The sequence below is a fragment of the Peromyscus leucopus genome, chromosome 10 (assembly GCF_004664715.2).
Source record: "Peromyscus leucopus breed LL Stock chromosome 10, UCI_PerLeu_2.1, whole genome shotgun sequence".
NCBI classification, from domain to species: Eukaryota; Metazoa; Chordata; class Mammalia; order Rodentia; family Cricetidae; genus Peromyscus; species Peromyscus leucopus.
The window spans coordinates 76,986,690-77,010,524 of NC_051071.1; the positions used below are offsets into that span (position 1 = coordinate 76,986,690).

The 23,835-nt window shown below is 43.5% G+C and overlaps 1 protein-coding gene across 2 annotated transcripts in view; it reads right to left on the bottom strand.

Annotated features, from left to right (window-relative positions):
• Rassf6 (Ras association domain family member 6) overlaps positions 1 to 19,594 on the bottom strand; it is a 38,718-nt gene extending 19,124 nt beyond the window's left edge. Inside the window, exons 1-2 of one of the 2 annotated variants that reach the window (XM_037209145.1) lie at positions 19,487 to 19,594; positions 10,813 to 10,911 (exon numbers count right to left, since the gene is read on the bottom strand). In XM_037209145.1, the coding sequence (XP_037065040.1) occupies positions 10,813 to 10,877 (65 nt within the window). In that variant the 5' untranslated portion in view covers positions 10,878 to 10,911; positions 19,487 to 19,594. Of the gene's footprint in view, positions 1 to 10,812; positions 10,912 to 19,344 lie in introns of both variants that reach the window. The other variant, XM_028881892.2, reaches the window with a different exon arrangement.
• Positions 19,595 to 23,835: the final 4,241 nt, after the last annotated feature.

Consider the following 23,835-nt stretch of genomic DNA (forward strand, 5'->3'; position numbering starts at 1 on the left):
TGAGTCATCAAATCTTGACTTTCTGAGAAAAATTTGTGGGAGTTTTGGAACATAAAATATTACACCACACTACATAACATGGGTGTTTAAGAAACATCTTCACACACTATATGAAGGGGAAGGTGTTCTTACTAAACTGAGAAATGCCAAACTTCTATACAGACTGAACTTCTAACTGAAGGAATTTATGGGACCATCAGCTTCCACCACAGAAACTGGCATTCCAACATGGGCATTGCAGGGTGGGGATACTGGGAGGTGCTGATGTGTGCCCAGAATTCTCTAGCATGGGTTTTGGAAGAGAGCGAGCCAGGAAGGACCTGATGAGGGGAGGAGGGATGCTAAGGGCACCTGTCCCTCTAAGGACCTGCTTGGCTTTAGTGAGTTAAAAGCATATGCGAGTGGACTATAAAACGCTAAGGCATACTTTGCATATGCAAATGATCTGCAAAAATCCTGAGGTGTACTTTGTACCTTGTGGCCAGAACTGGAGCTGCTCAGCAGATGGGAGGCACCCCCATTCTGACGTGTGCCATCGATAATGAACTTAGCAAGAAATGGGTTCCTCTTTCTCATCATACTATTCAGCTGTCTAGAAGGAACACTAATTTGATTTTGTAAAGAGTAATAAACACAGACATGAGACAGGATGATGGGTGGAAGGGAGTTATGCTTCCTATCCACAGACATATGGACATCAAATTTGAGCTGCAACATAGTAATCCCTTCTTGTTTTTCCAATTGTTCACAGCATTAGAAGTGGCTCTTCTACGCTTTCCCTGGAAACCACGGAGCTCTGCTCCATTCTTGATCCTTACAACGTGTACCCAATGTGAACAAAGTACCGAGATTGTCGCACGCTGTAACGCAGCATGAACTTCAGAGACGACTGTGTACCATGTGACGTCCATGGCCATGCTTGGCTGTGTCCTACGTCTGTGCTGCTCTCTGGGAGACTTGTCGAGAAATGCTGACTGTTCAAGTCAGTCACTGAACTGCAGCCTGCTGGTGGCATTAGGTGGCATTCTTTGTGCACGCTCCCATGCTTTAGAGCAGGGCTGTTTTACTTGAGTCCCTTCAATACACAGGACAGAAAAAAGCACCCCCCCCACTCCTTTTCTGTACATTTAGTTTTCTTTTCTCCATCGACTCTGTTCATAATACTAAATTTAGCAGTGAGATTATTTAACCATTTCATATGGTCGGTTCAAAAGCTTAATTTACAACGTTCTATGTGCTTTTATAAAACAACTAGAAATTAGGGGACGGAGAGATGCTCAGAGGTTAAGGGCTCAACCAGAGGGTCCAAGTTGGTTCCAAGCACCCATATCAGTTGGTTCACAGCTGTCTGTAACTGCAATTTCAGGGGCTCTGAAGCCTCTGGTCCTTATGGGGACCTGTGAGTACACATACACACATGAGTTCTCTCTCTCTCTCTCTCTCTCTCTCTCTCTCTCTCTCTCTCTCTCTCTCACACACACACACACACACACACACAGACATGCATACACATACAAATAAATCTAAAAAACAACTAGAAATTAAACATGTAGGGTGTAATTCATGTAAACATGAATTGACTGTGGTAGGGATTGTTATTTTGTGGCTTGTAATGCTACACACTTTCCAAACTGTGCATTAAGCGTTTCATGTATTCATGATTTTTCACACCTGACATCCATAATTCATAGTATAAATGGCTGCCTGCCTCTAGAAAGGTAGAAACAGGAGATATGAGGATAATGGAAAATAAAGCTAACGCTGTCATCATTGTGAACTACTGATGTTTGTAAGCATTGGCAAAATTCTCAGACCCCGCTTTATCCTTCCTTACTATCCATTTGAATCCTGGAGTCAAAACTGCAAACTTGAGGCAGGCCTCCCTGAGAAGAAACCCTGGGTGCCAGGCTGCCTTGGGCCTCTTTTTCTGGCTGGGGTGTTGAAGGGAGAATGTCTCACCACCTGGCAGACAGACCTTCTTCAGTTTAGCAAAGCACGTTAGTCCCATTTCCTTTGCAAATGAAGGGATTGGGTTCCAAAGTCTGAAAGCTGGGGGCAGGGTGGGGCGGGGCGGGGCAGGTGCTGGGGCGGAGAGGGCCATCTTGACTGAAGCATGACGTCAGAGTTCTGTGCAGGGGCTCACGCACCAAGCTTCTGTCCTTTCAAAGAGGAAGAGTTCCCGGCTGCTCCAGAAACTCTATGCTAGACTATGGAGAGAGCTGCCGCTGGTCAGGGGCCAGGGGCCGGGAGGGAGGTGGGGAACTAAGTGATAGATGAAGGAAAAGCTCCAGATGTTTTAACTACACAAACTCCCCTGTATGAGCGGGCTCTCGCTGCTTGGAACCCCATCACTAAGCCGTGCAAGGTGTGGACAGGATAGAAAGATGGAATACTTATTCTGTAGCCCAGGTTGGCCTAGAATTCAGGAACCTCTGTTTCCGCCTCCTCAGTTTCAGGCTTACAGGCCTGGGTCTGACCCTTTCAAAGAGACTCCTTTCAGAAGAATAAATATCAGTATTTGAAAATGTTGTACCCCAGAGGGCTGTCTATCCATCAAAGAGAAGGGGCACTTCCCACTGCCTCTCATGTTTGGTTTCTAAAGCTGAAGGTTAAAAATTAAACCATAACCTGCTGTCCAGCTGACCGCTGCAATGGGAGGCTGCATATCAGATCTCATTTTCTGCTAGCACAAGCAGCTAAGCATGTGTGGCAGCTTGTGCGGTCAGTGGGCAGAGGCCAGCGTGAAGGAAGACTCTGCCTGGCCATCTTCTTCTCTGGCCAGAGACACCCAGCCTCAGGGGCTGGGTCACAATGTCAATGCCATTTACACATGAGTGCCATTGCTCACGCCAATCCAAAGGGAAGACCTGATACTTTTGACCAATGTGACTCTGTTCCTTGTTGGTGCTGTTTGGGGAGGGAACAGAGTGAGAAGCCCTCGGTGATGAAGAAAATCCTGTCTGAAAGCTCCATAAACATGGAAGCGTAGTATACCACTCCCTATGTGAATGCCACGGAACCCAATGATCCATAGGTTAACTACAAACTTTGAATGGGCAACAGCATGGCCCACAGAGATTGTGGAGACGAGACTGCTGAGCTGTGCCTGCCACGCTTCTAATAGAGGAGGTCTGAGGTGGGCCCTGAGAATCTGCATTCCTGCCAGGTCCTCAGTGAGCAGGTCCAGTGCAGCTGAGGAAGCCCACTTTTTTTTTTTTTTTTTTTTTTTTTTTTTGGTTTTTCGAGACAGGGTTTCTCTGTGTAGTTTTGGTGCCTGTCCTGGATCTCGCTCTGTAGACCAGGCTGGCCTCGAACTCACAGAGATCCGCCTGCCTCTGCCTCTGGAGTGCTGGGATTAAAGGCGTGTGCCACCACCGCCCGGCCGGAAGCCCATTTTTGTATCCACTCTTACATCTGCAGCACTGAGAACTCGGGTCATACTAGCTTTTTAAAAGATGGAGAGGCTTTCTCCAGGGAGAATGACAGCTATGTCGTCCTTCTGATTGAAACTACACTGGTTACTTCTAGTGACTCCAAATTTGTATGTACATTAAAAAAGGGGAGATGCATCATGTGGATCCTCACTTTACCCCCTCGATAGGAAAACGCCATTTGGGGATGATCCTTGTGAAGTCATAGTGATGTCATGGGTCAGGTCTTTGAGAGGGTTACTCTCATTTTCATCCAGTGGGACTCTGGTAAGGGACTAAAGCGTAGCAGGTGTTGTGGTAGAAGCAGGGTATGGACTCGAACTCACAGAGATCCACCTGCCTCTGCCTCTCGAGTGCTGGGATTAAGGGTGTGCGCCACCACCGCCCTGCATAGCACTGGGACTTCTGTAGATGAGAATGACTTTCTAGCAGAGGGCAAGAAAAGAAAGGGAAAGGAAAAAGAAAAGAAAAGAAAAGAAAAGAAAAGAAAAGAAAAGAAAGGAACACCCTCATTTGAAAGAGGGGAAGATTTCTGAGAAGAAAACACGATTCTGTGGGACAGTGCTTGGGACGAAGATGTAAGAGAGGCAGCTCAGGAATTCTGAGATCGTAAACTGAGGCCTCAGTAATGGGAGCACACAGCCAGAGGAAGAGCGAGGGAGAGGTTCCAGGCAGACACGCAAGTGTCCCGAGAGCAGGACCAAGCCTGGTGCTTCTGAAGGGAAGGAGGTCGTAGAGGGCCTGCTAGCCTCTGAAGCTATCCTGAGGGGCAGCAGGCATCTTGCTCTGAGCACAGCAAGAAACCTTTGGAGGATTTTGGCAAGATAATGGGGCTTACATAAGAGAGAAACACCTGGAAGCTCAAAGAGAATGGGCCTCAGAATGGAAGCTCCAGGGGAGGCGGTTGTGGTCCGCCAGGCCAGAGATCAAGGAGCTTCAACTGAGCGCTGCTAGAAGGCTGATGGGCTCCGGAAGTGGAGGTGACTGGCTGGCTGGGTGGAGAGCCGATCACGGTTCCAAATACCTGCTTCTCATTCACACACACCCCACCTGCTGTACACTTACACTTCAAGTTTTCCATCTTTTCTAAAACAAGGCTTAATGGAAATTTTTGAAAAAAAAAAAAAAGTCCCTTAAAAAGTAAACACAGCAGTGCTACACATCACTGGTCATTGTTTGGAGAGGCGTAAGTGTGCTGTGAAACAATGTCCTTTGTGGGTGAAAGGTGAGCGACTTTGTGCCTGCTAAGAATGAAGACCAAAGGTGGCTTTGCCCTCCGATGCTCTGCTCCTTTTGGATGGGGAAGCGATCCAATTATTTTACTTAATGAAGTCCTCCCCTTGTTACCTGTAGGCCATCCAGGCTCACCAGGCCTCCTGTGAGAGCGCTGCTAGAAGGTACCGTGTGATTCTCGGGGGCCACTGAGGTGAGGAGGGAGGGAACCCTGAGGTGAGCAAGCTTCTCCTCACATAGCTTGACAGCCGCTGTAACAGCTTGGCTCTCACGACTCTGACCGCTGATTTTTCTTGTCTCCAAATAAATACATTAACCAACTGCCCTGCTGTTCTGAGCAACACCCACCTGTCACCCCCACGATGTCCACTGAGCACTAAACATGTCTAATCATATCATCTGCTTCGCTTAACATCATTAAATGTCTATCTATAGCTCTTTGTGAAAACCCTCCATGGCACATGGTCCTCTCCTGCTTTCCTTTTTAATGTCCTTTTAAGAGAGCCTTTCAGGTCTGGAGAGGTGGCTCAGAGGTTAAGAGCACTGGCTGCTCTTCCAGAGGACCCAGGTTTGATTCCCAGCACTTAATAGCAGCTCACAGCTCCGTTCCCAGAGAATCTGATACCTTCCTGGCCTCTGCAGGCACCAGGCTTGCACACTGTGTATGGGCAGACATGTAGACAGGACATACATACATGTAAAATAAATATATATATTTTTTAAATTTAAAGAGAGAGATACTTTCATGTGTCATGTGCGTCAGCCTGCCTGGAACCCTTTGCTTGCTCTAACTCACTGGCCACTGGATTCTGAGGCTTCCTGCACCAGATCCCTCTAAACTGTCCTTAGCGCCCCACCCCCCCCCATCGTCAAACTTTGGTATAAACAGTCTCTCCTAGATCTCAGTCAGGGGAGGTCCTCTTACTTTGTTTTATACTCCTTATACTGGCACTTCACAAAGAGCACAGCGGCTGAGCCACCTGGCAACTGTGGACACGAAGATACCTACCCCATCCCCAAATGAAGACCCAGGAACTCCGAGGAACTGCCTGACCTCTGTGCAATTTTCTGGGCAAGTTGAGAGCTGCAGCGTCAGGCAGTAAAGTCCTTCTAGAAGGGTTCTGCTTTATCTAAACCCCTAGCTCTTCTGGTTTCTGGCTCAAGGTTCACCCTCAAACATCATTTGTTTAGGGAATAAAATACGGAAACTGAATCCCAGTCTACTGGAGGGGGCGGTGGGGAGTGGGTGGGGACACACAATGACACAGATGATGAATACCTTCTACCAATGCAATTGGTAAGACATCAGAAATTAAATTCTACACAGGAATTCAACAGAGGGGCATTTGCAATTTGACTTCAGACTCTGGGAAAGTCTCTGTGTATCTCGGAAAGGTCTGGGTTTTTGAACTTGTTGGAGTAACAGAATGGGTCACATAGCAGATAAATGGTACTGGCCGTAGCAGGGGACTGTCACTGATACACTCAGTGACGACTGACAACATATGCCTTTGGGGAAATATTGGCATTAAGAACTTTTAACGAGGAGTACTGTCTTTCCACACATACTTTCTGTGACACAGTCCTATGGTGTCCTTCAGGGTTTTGGTTTTTTTGTTTTGTTTTGTTTTTAATAATAATCCTTTATTTTCACCAGATCATCAGAGAGTAATACTGTGAAAATTCTAAAACAATCCCCACACAGAAAAATGTCCATGTTTTAAAGCAGATGATTCCAAGCACAGGCTTCAAACTCTTTGTCTCGGGCTCATTTTAAACCCTTGACTCCATAAAAACCTTAGTATCCTCATTAAACTCAGAAGTGGCCTTCCTGAGGGCAATACTTCTCCTCATAGACCTCACTGGCTGGGGCTTGGTGCTCGCTCCTTTGATCCGGAGACTCTGGACTCACACTGTAACAATGCCCTCTGGCTCTCGGAGCCAGGTAGGAGGCAGCCTCAGGAACACTGTCCCTTTGTGTATAATTTGTGCTTAGAAAGGTAGGTGGCTAGTTCTTTTGTCTCAGCAAAGGGTACTGGCCAGCATGCCTGGAAAAAGAAGCTGTAAGGAATAACGTGCTTTCTGCACAAGCTCATGACGCCATGCTAATTAAACTTATTTACTAAGGGCAGGAATGCACATGTGCCTTTTGGCCTGTGAGGGTTGATATCAGGTTCTGAGAAGCACAAAGCCCTACCGGGTTCTGAAATCCGACCTGCATTTGAAACTGGATTGGACGTTTTGTTTGTTTGCTTGCTTTAAATACAGGGCTGGTATTTACTCACGTCTAAAGTGTCCTGATTTACAAGGTAAAATGAAGGTGCTTTGAAAGCAACCAAGTTAAGGGAAGCATATTTAATTTGGAGTATTTGCATGGGCACCCAGCACAGTGGTGTCTTCAGGCCATGAAGCAGCAACTGGAACCATAGTTACTGGAGCTTCAAAGGAACTGACGCCAACACCTGTGAGCCAGGAAGTCTGGAAAACAAACGGTCACCCAGTCCTAAGGTACAAGTGCTTTGCTGGCTGCAGGGCCGTGACCCTCAGACCTCTTGTTTTATTGCTCATATGTGAATTCTCCTTAAAGGTGCTGAACCCAAATTTTCAATTAGGTAGGTACTACTTTTTCATATTTTAAAAACAATTCCCAACACTTTCCTGCGTTTCGGTACAGGCAAACGAAAATACCTCAATAAGTTAACAATTTCTGTTTTGTTTACCATGATGCCTAATGCAGACAGGGAGCTGAAAGCATGCTTCCATGAGTAAACAAGTGGGGGCTGTTAGCCAGATGTGGATATACTGGATCAGCCAGCAGTATTGTTATCATTTTTTGATGACAGTTTTGCAGAGATATCTTATGGTTTTGAGAGTTTTATGATGGAAAGTTAGAAGTTGCCAGAACTTCAGCCCTTCCTACTGTGAGCAGTTCAGTGAGTTCAGTAGGCAGGAGAGTCACCTGACCAGTTCTGGGAGGGAGCCCAGCATCTGTACTGTTGGTGAGATTCCGAATCAGAATCAAGCGTTCCACAGACCCCGGGTTGAAAAGCCCTATCTTTTTTTTTTTAAAGATTTATTTATTTATTATATATACAGGGTTCTGTCTGCATGTTTGACTGCGTGACAGAAGAGGGTATCAGATCTCATTTCAGATGATTGTGAGCCACCATGTGGTTGCTGGGAATTGAACTCAAGACCTCTGGAAGAACAGTACAGTCAGTGCTCTTAACCTCTGAGCCATCTCTCCAGCCCCCCAAAAGTCCTATCTTGATGCATCGTGTCTGTGGGATTGTGCTGCTTCCTGATGATGCTCAGTCATACAGGGCTCTAATGAGCATGTGGAGAGCCACGGTCTAACAGATGCCTGGACTACGGAAGACCAACTCTGGGGTCTTCAACTGACCGATTCAAAGACAAAAAACAAAGGTCCTGAGCATCTACGTTAGAAACATCCCCAACAGCGTGCAGCTTCATTGTGACATATTTAATTGCAGAGAAATAATATTGTGGCAATGTCCACAGGTTTTCAAAACCCATTCCTTTTTTTTCTTCTATATTATAGCTGAGTATTACGTAATGCTTGTCAAAATATTTTGTACATATTAAGTGTTAAGGCTAAATGTACAGGTGAGCTAAATAAACCCTTTCTTTCCCTCGATGAAAGAAAGAAAGCCCAATGCAGTCTGGATGTCTTAATATTTTCCATAAGGGTTAAAATAAGATGAGCATCTATGTTTCTCTTAAAAATCATTTCATACACTAAGCTCACCCACCTGTCCAACTTTGTGAAACATATGCAAAAAATGGGTAATTCTTAACCTCAAGTGATTTACATTTTACCTAGCATAACCAAGCACTCCTGTAAGAAATAAGGAAGAGCGGCCATGAGACCTTCAGCTGTTGGTGAAAGCAGATGTTTTTAGAGAGCTAATTTTAATAAGTAACCTTGCCTTATTTGTACACATTGATTCCCTGCTATTTCTGTCAACCAGCCTTATGTATCAAAACAAAACTACAGCCATCTTGAAGACAGAAATTAGGGAATGACTACAGGATAGTGTTTCTGTATCACTGAATGCTACTGTATCAATCAAAACACTTTAGGAAGACTTCCTTTAGTGGTGTGGGGGAAATATTTATAATCAAATGATAGGCTTGTAAAATAAGATATAGTGTGGTCTCAGCTATGTAAAATGGAGTCTGTTTAAGGTAATAAATGAGCCACAATTAAACTGCATTTTCCCTGGATGCTTGATCTGGATACTTTTATTCTTTCAATCTACGTATTTTAAATCTTCTCAGCTTTTCTAATTCTGTAAATGCAACATAAATAATGTAAAATGTTTATCAGGACAGTAGCATCAAATCCTTGGTGTGCCCTTTTCTTTGGGCACTTTGCGAAGTTCGACAGGTATCTAAGCTGGGCAGTCTATTGCAGTCTTTGTTCTACGTCTCTTGTGGCCATGGTTCAGGGCACCACCATCTCCACTTTGAATGGTGACTCCCCTACCTCTATTGATGCCCTTCTTCAATGTGCCCCTCAAACAACAGACAGACCAATGTCGCCACCGGGGTATTCAACATCTGTCTATGGCTTCTCACCTTATTGGGTGGGAAAGGCCAAGTCTCCCAGTGGCCTCTGAAACACCATGTGTTCTGGGCCCTGTGGATCTCTCATCTCAGCTTTGTTAACTCTCTGCTTTAATTCCTCTACGCTGGCCATTCCAATACTGTCAGTATGCACCTGGTTCAGAGGCCGGGATGCTCACAGCCACTTAGCTGAAGCTTTTTCTTCCTCTGTCTTCACTAAGGTCTTCCCCGAATACTTCCTTGAATTAGAGACTCCCTGCCTGCCTGGCCCGGATTCGCTGCTCGCTTTCCTGTTTTATTTGTGTGTCTCATTTATTTCAGCACATATGTTCCTACTGGCTGTACTCTCAGTTCCTTGAAAGTAAGAGTTTCATTTGGTTCATTGCCGAGTGCTTGGTGCTCATTACAGTCCTTCCACAGTGAGTAGCCAGCCACTGTCTGAGCAACAAACAAGGAGAGCTCTCCCTTTGAGTTGGCCTTTCATGTTTTCTTCCCACTCTTCTGATTCATCTTTATCCTCTAGTGATGGCTGTTGGCCACACCGGTGCCCTTTGCTTTGTTACTCTGTCCTACAGCATTGGCATTTCTTGCGTGCATTTCCACTGCGCACCTCAGCCTCCGTACGACTTGGTGCATGTGTTGGTACCATGTGGGTCTGCACTACCTCTTTCTCTTTCTCAGGATCTGCCCTGGCTCAGGCAAGGTCAGCTCTCATCTCTCTAGATTTTAAACTTCTGTTGTTCCCAAAGCAATAGGAGGTGCTATTTATTGTGTGTAGGAAATAAAGTAAGGATATTGGCCACATTGTAGGGGGCCAGATCCCATATTTATTGACCCCAGGGACTCTTGGGGAGTGAGGGATGAGAGATTTAGATAGAAATATAGAGGAGAGAGACAGACAGAAACACGGAATAGCCTCAGGAGGGCCTGGGTCAAAACCCACCAGCCTCTTCTGTCTCTTCTAAAGGGCTTTTTATAGAAATGCCAAGGGGTGGAGCAAAAGACCTTCCCCCAGCACAGCCAAGTGCAGACCATCCCAGACACCTGATAACCACACACGTTGTCAAGCCATCCTCTAGTGCAGCCCTGCTGTGTAAAGCAAGCTCAGATCTCACTAGGAAACCTCTGTGGACCCCAACACCATTTCTTATATAATCTCATGTCAAAAGAAAAATAGAATGTATCAGAAATGGAAAGGCAGAAAGAGAGAGCTAAGGACTAAATGCATGATTACAGGCCTTGGCACAAACTCTGAGTATATTACTATCATCCATGAGCGTTATCTCCCTAACTTAGTCTTCGGACATGTTTGAATTATTAAAACTGAAGCACAATTTTAAATGAAATCAGACAGCTGTTGATGAAGCATGGGTGGCTCCTCTATGACAGTGCACAGCTTAGCAGTCTTTAGGAAGCTACTTTACTTTCTTATCTAGAATCTTACCCAGTGACTCACAGCACTGGTCTTGTTGGTCATAGGTCATGCTTAGGAAAGTCTAATTGGCATATCCTCCCAGTGACCGGAGCAGACTAACATATCATACAGGTGTATGATTACCTGGTTATGAATGTCCTCTCATTGACAAAGATCCAAGACGGGTACTGGTAATCCATCATTGTCATTCTTTCCCTCTTCCCAAGATGATCCGAGGATGCCCTAAAACATTAGGAAAGTATTAATGTGTTGTCATTAGGGAGACATCCCTAAGTTAGTGTCTTATTTAAATTGAATATTTACTTATGTCTCTAATGTATACGAGGATGTTTTAAATCAGTGTGAGGAATCACAGGTTTTCTACTTCACCCGCCTCACCTTAAGTGGCTGGACCCTGGATCAGGACAAGATTCCAGGCACTGAAGTCAAGTCCTGGCTTGAGAGTTGACTAAGGATAATGTAATAGCCTCCAATTACCTACCCTACAGGCTCTGAAGCTCGAGGAGATCAGATACCAAGGATCACCTCTATTATGAGTTCACATAAATGGCATCAGGGTGTGGTCACAAATATTAAGCATATTTTCTGTTTGGTCTGTTTTGTATAAATACACACATGATTATCATTGTTTTGAGCCAAGAAAATCACAGGCACTGTATTCAGAATCAAAAGGAAGGCTAGAAAGAAAAGCTCGATTTTCTTAATAAAAAGGATCTATATGGGATTCTTTTTGCTTTCATAGCTGTTTGTTTGGGTAGGTTAAGAAGAGTGAAATACATTTTATATCCTAATTTCCTGGGATACCAGGAGGGAAAGAAGAGGAAGAAGGAAGAGGAGGAAGAGGATAAAAAAAAGGAGGAAGAGGAGGAGGAGAAGAGGAAGAAGGAGGAAGAAGAGAAGGAGGAGGAGGAGAAGAGGAAGGAGGAGGAAGAAGAGGAGAAGGAGGAGAAGGAGAAGAAGGAGGAGGAGGAGAAGGAGGAGGAGGAGGAGGAGAAGGAGAAGGAGAAGGAGAAGGAGAAGGAGAAGGAGAAGGAGAAGGAGGAGAAGGAGGAGAAGGAGAAGGAGTAGTTATTCTACTAGTCTCATAAAATCTTCCTGCACCCTTTTCCTTCAAGCACTTTGCTGATCTCAACAGACATCTTGCATCAGACTCTAAGCTGGAGAGTTTACTGTGGTCTGTTTTTCTATCTATCTTTCTTCCTTTCTCCTTCCTTCCTTCCTTCCTTCCTTCCTTCCTTCCTTCCTTCCTTCCGCTTCTATCATTCTGACCATCACATTACTTTGTTGGTACCAACTTTCCTGTATTTCACTCTTAGCACACACAGCCTAAGTCTCTTAACCTGGCATTTACGTCTTCACTTGTTTTTAAACCTATCTTTACAAACACAGCCCTAAAGCATTTCTTCAGTTACAGGCCTCGTGTAATGAAATTTCATACCATCAAGTGTCCCCTCATCTGTTCAGGTTGATCACAAGGTAATCTCCAGCGTAGGTCCAGATGTGTCCCATTCATGTGGGCCCTTCCAAATCTCCTCAGGCTGCTTTAGCTGCACCACTCTGGTTATGTATTTCTGCTTCCCATGTTGTCATTACTGATTTATGTCTTATTTCCTTTTCTACTGCCCTTGTTCAAATCATGAGAATGTCTCTTTGGTGGCACATCATTGCCAAAGGTCTGTGTCATGGACCACTCATGTTAGAAGGGACAAAATCCAAGCTACAATCCTCTCCATGCTATGCTGCCTTATAACAAAGACATAATTGACCCATGAGCCTAACAAACTGCTGTCACCCATTCCCAAGATTTAGTCCATCTGGATGTCTAGTTACACAGACCTTGTTCTAGCGTCTAAACCCTGAGTTTTGCTTATATATTTTTTTTCATTCTTAGAACCTACAAAAATGCATTGCAGATATCCCACACCAAGATTCTCCTGTGATGATGATGTGGCCGAAACACTACCTTTCTCCTTCTGGATCAATTTATGGGTTATTTACCATCTCTTTAATTTACCCTGTGCCTCTCCTCCCACATTTAAATAATCAGTACTTGGCCAAATTTGTCTGCCTGAGAGCAGCACTAGACAGGACTGAGTTTTCTCTTCCCCCGCATGATAAGCTTTCTTCTTAGGCTTTTGAGGCAGAGTAACAATGACTTTGCCCTATGTTCTTGCCACTTCACAGGTCTCAGTGTCTTAGTCTGCCCTGCTCATGTCTTCGTGTCTCTTTAAATATGAGCTGGTTTGAGAATCTGTTCCATCTTCAATTCTCTGGCTCTACTTCCAAACAAATGAATGTGCTAATCCTCCCAGCTTCTCAGTTCTAGAGCCCTGTTACCACCTAGTTTCCACTAGGATGTCTCACAGTCTGCAGCGTTGACTTCCTCTCAGCCCCAGTATTCCCTCCTCCACAATTATTTCGTACATGTCCAATCAGGCACCCAAACTAAGTCTCTGTCCTGTTCTCCCTCCTTCTGTCATAAGCAGATTTGAATCTACGTGTAAGTACTCTTGGACTGGACTTTTAATACACAACCTGAATCCAGGACCTAGAGAGCTCTCTTGCCCACTCTTACAATGGGAGGACCCAGAAGTCACCATCTATAAGTCAGATGGCAAATTATCATCAAAGGCTGAGGATCTTTGGAAGGAGAAAGATCATGGAAGTGCTGTGTGATAGACTGAGTAGTGAGTAGAATTATTGCAGTAGCTTTCCTATCTCTCTGTAGTCATTTTAAAAAAAAAACTAAAATAGCATTATTTCCGAGGGCAAACACATCACTGTTCAAGAATATTGTCAGATTGTGATCTGTGCTAAAGTACATTGCAGATAGGCTCCCAAGATTCTGAAAGATGTAACCTTAAAAAAGAAGGCAGTTGAATAGAATTTAACGGACAAGAATTAAAAAAACTGTGTTCATAGGTAGGGTGCAATAATTGCATAAAAATAATTTTGAACATGCATGATCCCAAAACTGCCTAAAATGTTCAGAGAACTCTAATAACTAAAACAAAAGAGAATGATTTGGTAAAATCTCAGAGGTTTTGTTTACTCAGAACGAAGTGTGCATCTCTAAATTCAAACAGTTTCTCCTTTCCTTTTTCCTAGTCCTGTTCATAATGACTCAGCAAACCAAACTCTATGGAGTTCTGATGAAAATCTTCTAAATTATTGAGACTTCATGGGTTTAAGGTCTGAATCGGTTATCATAAAAGCTCAGGAAGAAAGTAACAGAGTCAGAAGCGGCAGAGATAAAGAGGATGTAGGAAAACAAGGGAGAACTGAAAGTCTGGAACTTTCTGAGGTCATACTTCGGGCATTGAGTTCTTTGGTGGAACACAATGCACTGTGACTCGAGGAGGAAAATGGTTGCTACAAACATGCCCTTTGCTTGGACAGTGAATCATAGTCACTACCAGGTCCAGGGGCGAGAGCTGACTGACTTAGATTATGCATAAAATAGGAGCACTGGTTTAATAAGTTTGGTTATTTACTTTTCCATTTTGCCCCATAGGATGGATTTCAAGAGACAGAAAGTTTGACAGGGCAATCAAGTCTCAGCCCTGGAGACAGCAGGCAGGTTTAATTAAGAGAAGCCTGAATGGAAGAAACTCAGGGAAGCACAATCATTCTTAGCTTGGCAGATGGATCTGGAACCTTCAGAGATGGTGACAGACAGCACCAGTGTGTGGGCTGCCCCGGGACCTGAGAAAAGAAAGCTGAGGCCTTTGGGGTTCACTTTGCCCCAGCTGTGTATTCCTGCTTAGATGTGGGCATGCCTGGATTTGCCAGTTACCAGAACAAGGAAGGTGGGGAGAGAAGGAAGAGAATTCAAGTCCCAAATGAATGCAAATAGACTGGTTATTTAAACTATCTTTCAGTGCCCAAGCATGGGTGACTTCAATGGTTACTTATTTAAAAGTGGAAATCTTGGCTCACTCCTTTAAATATCTACCCAACTATTTCTTGAGTGTCTTCCCTGAGCCTGCTACCATGCAGGACATAGAAACATAGCCTAGATCTGAGTGTATAGCCAATGGGTCAGGTTCCTTAAAAAAGCCAAATAGAAAACCAAAACAGAACACCATCGCTAACTCCTCAGGACTGACTTCTCTGGCTTCTGAACTTTTATAATACATTATCCACAGCTTGCTCATCACCTAACTGCTCTCTTTCCTTATTTACCCATATCTTATTTTCCTTAAGTTGACTACTAGATTCTTCACAACAGGATTACTACTATTTTTCATCATTTAGAGTGAGTATATGAAGTATACACACAAAAATTAATAAAATATTAAATACACTTAACCAATAGGGAAACACTAAAGTATTAATTAAGTGCTATAAGAGGATGAGTGATTTTCCTCTTGATTTCATATGTCCATTTAAAAAACATACATAGGAAACTTCTCTTACATTACACAATAAAAAGTAACTAAGAAACAAAAATAACCCCAGAAGTATCACATGGAAAGAACAAGTGTGTATTTTAATTATGAGGTAAGATTACTTTAAGGACTATAAACATGGCATTATTTTTCAGAGACAATTGTTCCTGCACGGAGAAACAATAAGGGTGTACAGATATGTATTTAGCACTAAATTAAGGTGTTTTCACAAAACCTGGAGATAGGAAGAGCAGATCTAACTTCCACTTAGGGGAAATGAGATGTTGCTAGAAGCCATCTGTAACCAGCCATTATTCAGTTTTTGAAAGAAGGAAAAGAGTTCATAGAAACATGGTTTCTAAGAAATGCCTGGCTCAACAATTTTCTTTTCTACAGTGCCTTGTTTGTAGACATGATTGACAGTTGCCTTGGAATTCAAAGGTGGCCTTGAATTCCTGATCTTCCTTCCTCCACCTCCTAAGTACTGAGATTATAGGCGTGTGTAACTACACCTGGTTTTAAATATTTTAGTTCAACTCTCGAATTTAAGGAAATATTAAACAGGATATGGATCGAAAGACCGAAAAACTGGACTTCCAAATGAGCATGCCTTCCGCTGCTCTCAGTTCAGATGAAATGTCAGTGGAAATCCAAATCTCTAAAGTCTATTGCCTGTTTCCATGGCACTTATGCAATGCAGTCTATTCTCCTTGGAGTGCCTTGTGGAGATGAGGGAAGTGGGATCAGAAGGGAAGGCAAACTGGTGTCATGATAATCAACTGGGGACGCCAGTGCTGTGGTGAGGCTCAACGATTCCCTGCTCCATCTGAGGTTCCAAAAGGAAATTCTAAAAGTTGTTGTCCCAAAGATCACGACTCACTTTTCCCATTCACTTCCCGGTTGTAAAATAACACTTTCTCTTTTGAACCTCCATCGACTGGACCCTGAGTATTAATGAACATTTCCTTCGATATAGTCCTGACTTCTTTTCTGTAGGAGACATCCCTATGTTCAGCTGTTGGAATCAGCAGTGCCAACTGTGTGAAAGAACTATAATTGACACTTTTGAAAGACACAGATAAATGTCTGCAAAGGGATAGTATTGAGAAGCACTTGTTCAGAAGCTGCGCTTTCAACACTTGACTGTTTCATTTTTATTTTGCTAAAACATATTTTTCCTCTTTTATGTGTTCTGAGATTTTTCATACATGAGTATTGCATTTATATCATTTCTACCCACTCTCTCCTCCCTGTAATTCTTCTCGTGCTATCCTCTCTCAAATTCATGATGTTCTTTAATTATTGTTTCCGTGCACATACAATATACACACCCATAAATATATATACAGCCTGCTTAACCCATTTACTGTCACACATATTCACAAGCTCTCCGTTGGATAGAGCATTGATAACCAGGATATAGAGAACGATTACAAAAGTCCCCAGAGTCAAGAAGACAAATGAACCAACTAAACAACAGGCTACCAGCTTGTCCTAGCTTGTTTCTTTTGCTGTGATAAACACCATGACCAAAGCAAACTGGAGAGGAAAGGGTTCATTTCAGCTTACAGTTTCTACTCCATGGACGGAAGTCAGGGCAGGGACTCAAGGCAGAACCTTGTAGACAGGAATTGAAGCAGAGACCATGGAGAAATGGTGCTCACTCACTTGCTCCCTATGGCTGACTCAGCCTGCCTATGTATATATATCAGGGGAAATGAGATGTTGGGAAATATATATATATGTGTGTGTATATATATATGTATATATGTATGTATGTATATATATCCCACCCATAGTGGGCGGAGCCTTCCTACATCAATCATTAATGAAGAAAATACCCCACAGACTTGCCACTCTGACAGAGGTAATTCCTCAACTGATATTCCCTCTTCCCATATAGGTCTAGGTTCATGGCAAGTTAAGAAAAACCAACTGTACAAGTCCTCAACTGAGAGTTCTCAAAGGAAGAAATGAAAACGGCTAAAATATATCTTGACGTCAACATCCTTAGCAATTAGGAAGATGAAAATTTAAATTATTTGAGACTTAATCTTATTCCAATCAGAATGGTTGAGATCAATAAAACAACTGACAACAGATGCTAGTTGGGATGTGGGAGAAGGGGAACGCACGTTCACTGTTGGTTGGAGTGCAAACTGATGCAGCCACCATGCAGTTCAGTGTGGAGAACTTGCAAAAAGCTGAAAATAAAAACCACTATATGGCCCAGTTAGTCCCAGAATCCTCCATCTACATTGTAATCCAGGAATTTATACAAGGAAATGGATTATTATTAGCATTAAACATCTAGTTTAGTTATAAATATAAGTTACTCATTTTAGGAAACTAAGAGTTGAGTATAAAATATTTAATGATATGTTATCTGCATTATATATTATGTGATTTTGAACATAATTAGAAAAGTTCATTATTTCTTAAATACCTTGGTTATTTTTCTCTGATTGATTAAAACATTCTATAATTTGTAATGAAGTGTTACATACCTTAGGAATAGCACATAAACTTATATGTATGCCAAGACAGTTTAACTAGGAAGACTTACAGTTTTTAATGTGGTTAAAGAGATTAATCTCAATATTAAAATATTAAACATAGTCAAATAGATTTATCTAATTGGCAGTGTTCTGTATATTGATATATCTGTTAGGAGATAGAAAATCAAACGCTTTAAATTGTATTCAGCCATTTATATTCAGTATTGTAAATGAAAAATGTTCAGTTAATACTTTAATTTAGTCTAAATAAATTTGATTATTTTATAAGCTAAATAGCACTAATCACTGTTAGATACTAAAAGACAATAGCATGATGAACTTTGGTTCATTTGGCTTTTAGGATTTTATTCATAATTCTTCAGTCAATATCTAATTAAAAGTGCATTGGGAAATTGAAGTCCTATAAAGAAAAAAGAATACTTAAGACGATGGTGATTTTCTGTCAAGATTCATGGCAAACTATTTAGCGACATTCCTAAAACTAACAAAAGTATCCTTTACAGGGCCCTTTATGAGGAAAACTCACTTCCTTGTCATTTAGGCTGAGGAGTTAGAGACTGACAAAGCACAAGCACCATCATTTGATCGTAAACCATTCAATGTGTGTTGTAACAGAGGGCATGGCGCAGACGTCTAATTGGAGGAAAATCATTCAAACGCAGTCTTTCCTGTGAGACTTGAAGGCCAGGGCTCTACAGCATGAGATAGATAGCAATTTTTCCACCACAGATGTTTTATTTCCTTAGACGTAAGCACGAGTTTCACAAAATAAAAGTGAATAACATCTAAGTTTAAATTGGCCACCAGGTACACTCAATGCTCAGTACTTGAATGTGATGAGAAGCCAGGCAGTTTCGCCCCTCCTCAGAAAGCTGATGCTTGCCCGCTGTTACCAGCTTGGTCTTAGATGCATTGTTCTCTTCCAGCGTCCCCAGGGTCCGGTGTTATCTGCCTAGCTCGGGTCAGCTTGCCCTCCCCACACCACCCATTTTACAGAGCTGCGGATTTGTGGGTGGTGAGGAAAGGTGCCATTTGTGGAATACCTGCTCTCTCTAATCCCCATAAAGCCCTATGTAATAGATAATATCATGCTTCTTTCATACATGGAAGACTTTTGAGGCTTAGATATGGGAAACAACATTCAAAGGTAGTAAGTAATAGACACAAGACTCAGTCCTATGACTCCCCGGCTGGCTTCAGAATCTTGATGCTAACGCACGGACATCCGCGTAATTACGGGTGATTTTTTAACCACTGTTTGGTGAGGTCTTCATTACATCCCAAATAGTTTTCATTGTGATTTGTCTTGAGGAAACGAATATTGAACCAAACCCTCAAGTCAATGGCTCTTTCCCTTACGATGTGGTCATTTAATACGCACTTTAAATGAAGAGACAGGGGGCGTCGCGCAGGAGTCTAGTAATTTGCTAAGGTGGGGGATTCCTGCAGCTCAGGTGAAGTCCATGAGCTGGTTCTTTGGGAAAGGGGAGGGCAGGGTGGCCTCCTTGCTCCAAACCTTCCCCTTTACTCTTCCCCACCCTCCTCACAAGCTTACCTTGTCCCGGGAAAGAGTATTTCTGAGAAAACTTTGATTTAAGGCCAACTCACACCAGGGTTAGGGCTGCCCTGATGCACGCGCCCATTTGCCCTTCCCGACTATAGAGTCAACTTTCTACGGGTCCCGCCCTCAACTTCCCCCACAACCCCGGAGGTTGTGAGCTCTTCCCCTCCACCTCCAAGTTCACCTGCTATTATCACGCCGGGCAGAGGAGACTCTTGCGATCGAGCAGCGCGGAGCCCGAGCTGGCGAGCGTCCCTTGCTGTCGTGGGGAGGCGGAGCTGCCCGCGGGTGTCTCGGCGTCCTGGTCTCGGCACCTGCTCACTCACCTGCTCCTGGTTGAAGCCGGCGGGGCGGAGCGCACATGGCTGGCCCCACCGTGCTGCTCCCGGGCACAGTGAGCGAGCGCCAGCAGCAGTTACTTATTACCAGGTTGCCCATCGCGGTGGGGTGTGAGCAACCTGAGCCCCGCCCAGCGCCTCAGTGCATGTTGGGAGTGTTTACTCTCTCTCCCTAGCCGCGGGGCAGGTGCACTGCTCTTGGTCAGGGTTCTGCAGAGAACCGTGGACTGACGTTGGAGACCTTTGTCAGCAACGACAGGTTGCGTGATTTTCGCCAGCCAACCTGTGCTGTATGGAGATAAACGGCAGCAGCTGGGACCCTGCGTTGTGTTTTCTGAAAAGTTAATTCGTCTTTCAGCTTGGAATTCCTTAAATTTCTTTTCCTTGGTCTTGGCTTCCCCATTCCTTACCTGCACCTTCGTACACAAGGCATTTCTTTCCCCTCACACCCTCAGGGTGAGCCAGAACCTTCCAGGCATTTTGCAAAACCAGGGTATCTGCCCGGCCTGACCATCTAACGTTGTGGGTCCTGGGTAGGCGTATTATTATTATTATTATTATTATTATTATTATTATTATCATTATTATTTATATTGTGAAGCACCATAGAAGCATCTGGTAAACAGCATTTCATCTATTGAATTGGGTGTGGGAAGTTTACTTTTTCTCGGTACCTTCAGTTTCAAAAGGAACCCAAAAGATAAGCAGACGACAGACGTTGTGGAAATAGTGTTTTTATTCACACACATTCACACACACACACACACACACACACACACACACACACACACACACAAACTTAGTAAAACAGTATTATTTGTACCTTTCTATTTATATGTAAGGAAATTATTGACAGTTTTTTAAAAACATCGATTGTTTTTCAAGGGTTAAGTTTTTGAGCTTACAAAACTTTTTTTTTTATATATATTTTATATTTATTTTACCTATTTTATTTCAAGAGAAGATGTGACAAAGTTGACATGTGCTGTCCTCTGCTGGAATAAACAGAGTGACTGACGGTGACGCTGGAGTCACAGTGCTTGCTTGATGTGTCTTTATGGTGTCTTCCACGGGATTCTACTCAAGCAGAAAGGATCAGAAAGTCGAGGTAGCCTTTCGCAAGTGAAAAAGACCAGGGGCTTTGAGATTTACCAGGTCTTGGTCAAAAGGGGTACTGGACCCAACCAGTCCAAGTGTTAAGAGTCCTGTGTAAGGCCAGGCCCTATATTCTTTGTGCTGATTTGCACACATTGGCCTACGAACCCCTGGTGTGTGGTTACTAGTTCGGACTGACCTTTGGATGATAAGGAACCAGGACCTGCAGTGTTTACAGCAACCGCTTCTAGAATGTCTCCTCAGATCCTGGCTCCGCCCAATCACCTGTGCTGGAAGGGATCGCCTGTTTATTTTCAGAGTCTGGGCACCATTGTGCTTCTGCTTGTATCTGCAGCCTTCCAACTGGACCCCCTTTGACCTTCCGGTGCTTTATCCTTGTGTAAATGTACAGGTTTTCTTTGTCATGTAAGACCATGTAACATGTACACTGTGAAAATTTTAGAAAACATAGAAATGAGAAGAAAAACTATGAATTTATCTCTGAAATAAAATTACTGTAAGCAATGGGCTGATGTCTTGACTGACATGGTTGCTCTATGAACATATCAAAACGTGGCTGCATAGTTTGTTGTTTTATGACCTGCTTTTTATCTCATAAAGGATATCGTGAACAATTTACCATATGTCAAGTCGGGCTATTATTTTTCTTACAATGTGTTTTAACTAGCAGAATTGTCATATACCATATGCACAGACCATTATTTATTTAACCAGTTCCTCATTGTGTGAAAGTTTTACTACCAAACAACAATTACAGCGGATGCTTGTGTATAATTGCACCTAACTGTGATTACAATCTTCAGAATGAAGTTGCAAGATGAAAAGTAGTGCATACTTTGAATTATTTTTACATTTATTTTACTTTTATTTTACGTGCATAGGTGTTCTGTCTCTCTGTGTGTGTACACCACCTGCTGTGGGATGATTTGTATGTCCTGTGGGAGCCCTTCTTGGGTTCCTTGTGGCATTACCCAGCAGGTCCTCATAGAGGATGATTAGGACCATGGGCCTGAGTGCAGGTGTTTGAGATGGTCTGCACTTGGCTGTGCTGGGGGATGGTCTGTATGTCAAGTTGTTCTGATTGGTTAATAAATAAAACCTGATCGGCCGTGGCTAGGCAGGAAAGATAGGCGGGACTAGCAGAGAGGAGAAATAAAAGGCCCAGGAAGGCAGAAGGACTTGCTGCAGCCGCCACAATGACCAGAGATGCTGCAGCCGCCGCCATGACCAGAGACACTGCAGCTGCCGCCATGACAAGAAGCATGTGAAGGTGCCGATAAGCCACCAGCCACGTGGCGAGGCATAGATAAAAAGAAATGGTTAATTTAAGGTAAAGGAACAGTTAGCAAGAAGCCTGCCACGGCCATACAGTTTGAAAGCAAAATAAGTCTCTGTGTTTACTTGGTTGGGTCTGAGCGGCTGTGGGACTGGCGGGTGGCAGAGATTTGTCCTGACTGTGGGCAAGGCGGAAATCTCTGGCAACAAATGGCGCCCAACGAGAGGGCAAGAGTTTCCACCTAAAACCTGAGAAAAGATTCTAAAACGGAGCTAAAAACAGCTTCCTAATTGTCTCTCTCAAATGAGCAGCAGTGGGGCTAAAGAAAAAAAAAGGCTAAAGAAAAAAAGGGAAGAAAAAAAGAGGGACTAAAGAAAAAGGACAAATGAACAGGGATAAAGGCCGGTGTTAAAAAAAATATATATATATATATACTAAAGACAAAGTCCCTTAACCAAGAGGCGCTCCAATAAAGTGTGATCTGAGAAGAATCCTCGCGTGGTGGTAAAGAGGATTCAGAACTCAACACACGGAGCGGTGACGTCTTTAAGTTCTCCAGGAACGGTGACGTCGGTAAACGCCCCACAGTTCCTAATTCTCTCTCTCAAATGAGCGGCAGCCACCGGTTTGAGTTACTGGCGGGTTCCTGGCGTGTGCACTTAACCTGCAGTAAGGCGGAAATGAGGCCTCTGCAAGTGGCACATTAAGCTGCGTGGTGGATTTAGCCTTTGCTAAAATGTACATAGGCTTGGAAGAGAGAGGAAAAGGAACATAGACAGTTATATAAAGAAATAGAAAGTTTAAAAAAATAAAGTCTTTAAAGAGAAAGTAAAAGTAATATAAAAAATAAGCCATGTAAAGATGGATATCACACAGAGAGTTTGGATTATATTGTCTTTGGGATTTTTAACTGCAGAAAAACATTTGATCATAAAAGATGTTGAGTTAAACCAATATGTATATATTAAAGATATCTTGACTTTAAAATTTGGATATAAGGATGTGTTACTTTGGAAAAGAGATTCTGCTTTTGTCTCTACAGAAAGCCAGAGGCTATGGATTTGTTCCAGATTAAGATACATCAGGTTTGACCAGCCAAGACCACCTGAAAGGTCTCCGATGACACCATGGCCCAGATGATTCAACATCCAGAATTGTTTCAAGGCAACTGGCTCAGACGATACAGCCTCACGGACTACTCCATGATCCTTAAATATTCTTTGCATCCCCATAAGATACAGCGCCCCCTCCAGCAGGAAGTAGTTAAGAGAAGCTACGCCCAAATTCCCAAATATACCAAGCTGGCTTTGGAGATGTGTAAAAGTTAAAACCTTCTTTTTTAAAAAAAGAAAAGGGGAAGTGCTGTGGGATGATTTGTATGTCCTGTGGGAGCCCTTCTTGGGTTCCTTGTGGCATTACCCAGCAGGTCCTCATAGAGGATGATTAGGACCATGGGCCTGAGTGCAGGTGTTTGAGATGGTCTGCACTTGGCTGTGCTGGGGGATGGTCTGTATGTCAAGTTGTTCTGATTGGTTAATAAATAAAACCTGATCGGCCGTGGCTAGGCAGGAAAGATAGGCGGGACTAGCAGAGAGGAGAAATAAAAGGCCCAGGAAGGCAGAAGGACTTGCTGCAGCCGCCACAATGACCAGAGATGCTGCAGCCGCCGCCATGACCAGAGACACTGCAGCTGCCGCCATGACAAGAAGCATGTGAAGGTGCCGATAAGCCACCAGCCACGTGGCGAGGCATAGATAAAAAGAAATGGTTAATTTAAGGTAAAGGAACAGTTAGCAAGAAGCCTGCCACGGCCATACAGTTTGAAAGCAAAATAAGTCTCTGTGTTTACTTGGTTGGGTCTGAGCGGCTGTGGGACTGGCGGGTGGCAGAGATTTGTCCTGACTGTGGGCAAGGCGGAAATCTCTGGCAACAACCACCTGCCCTT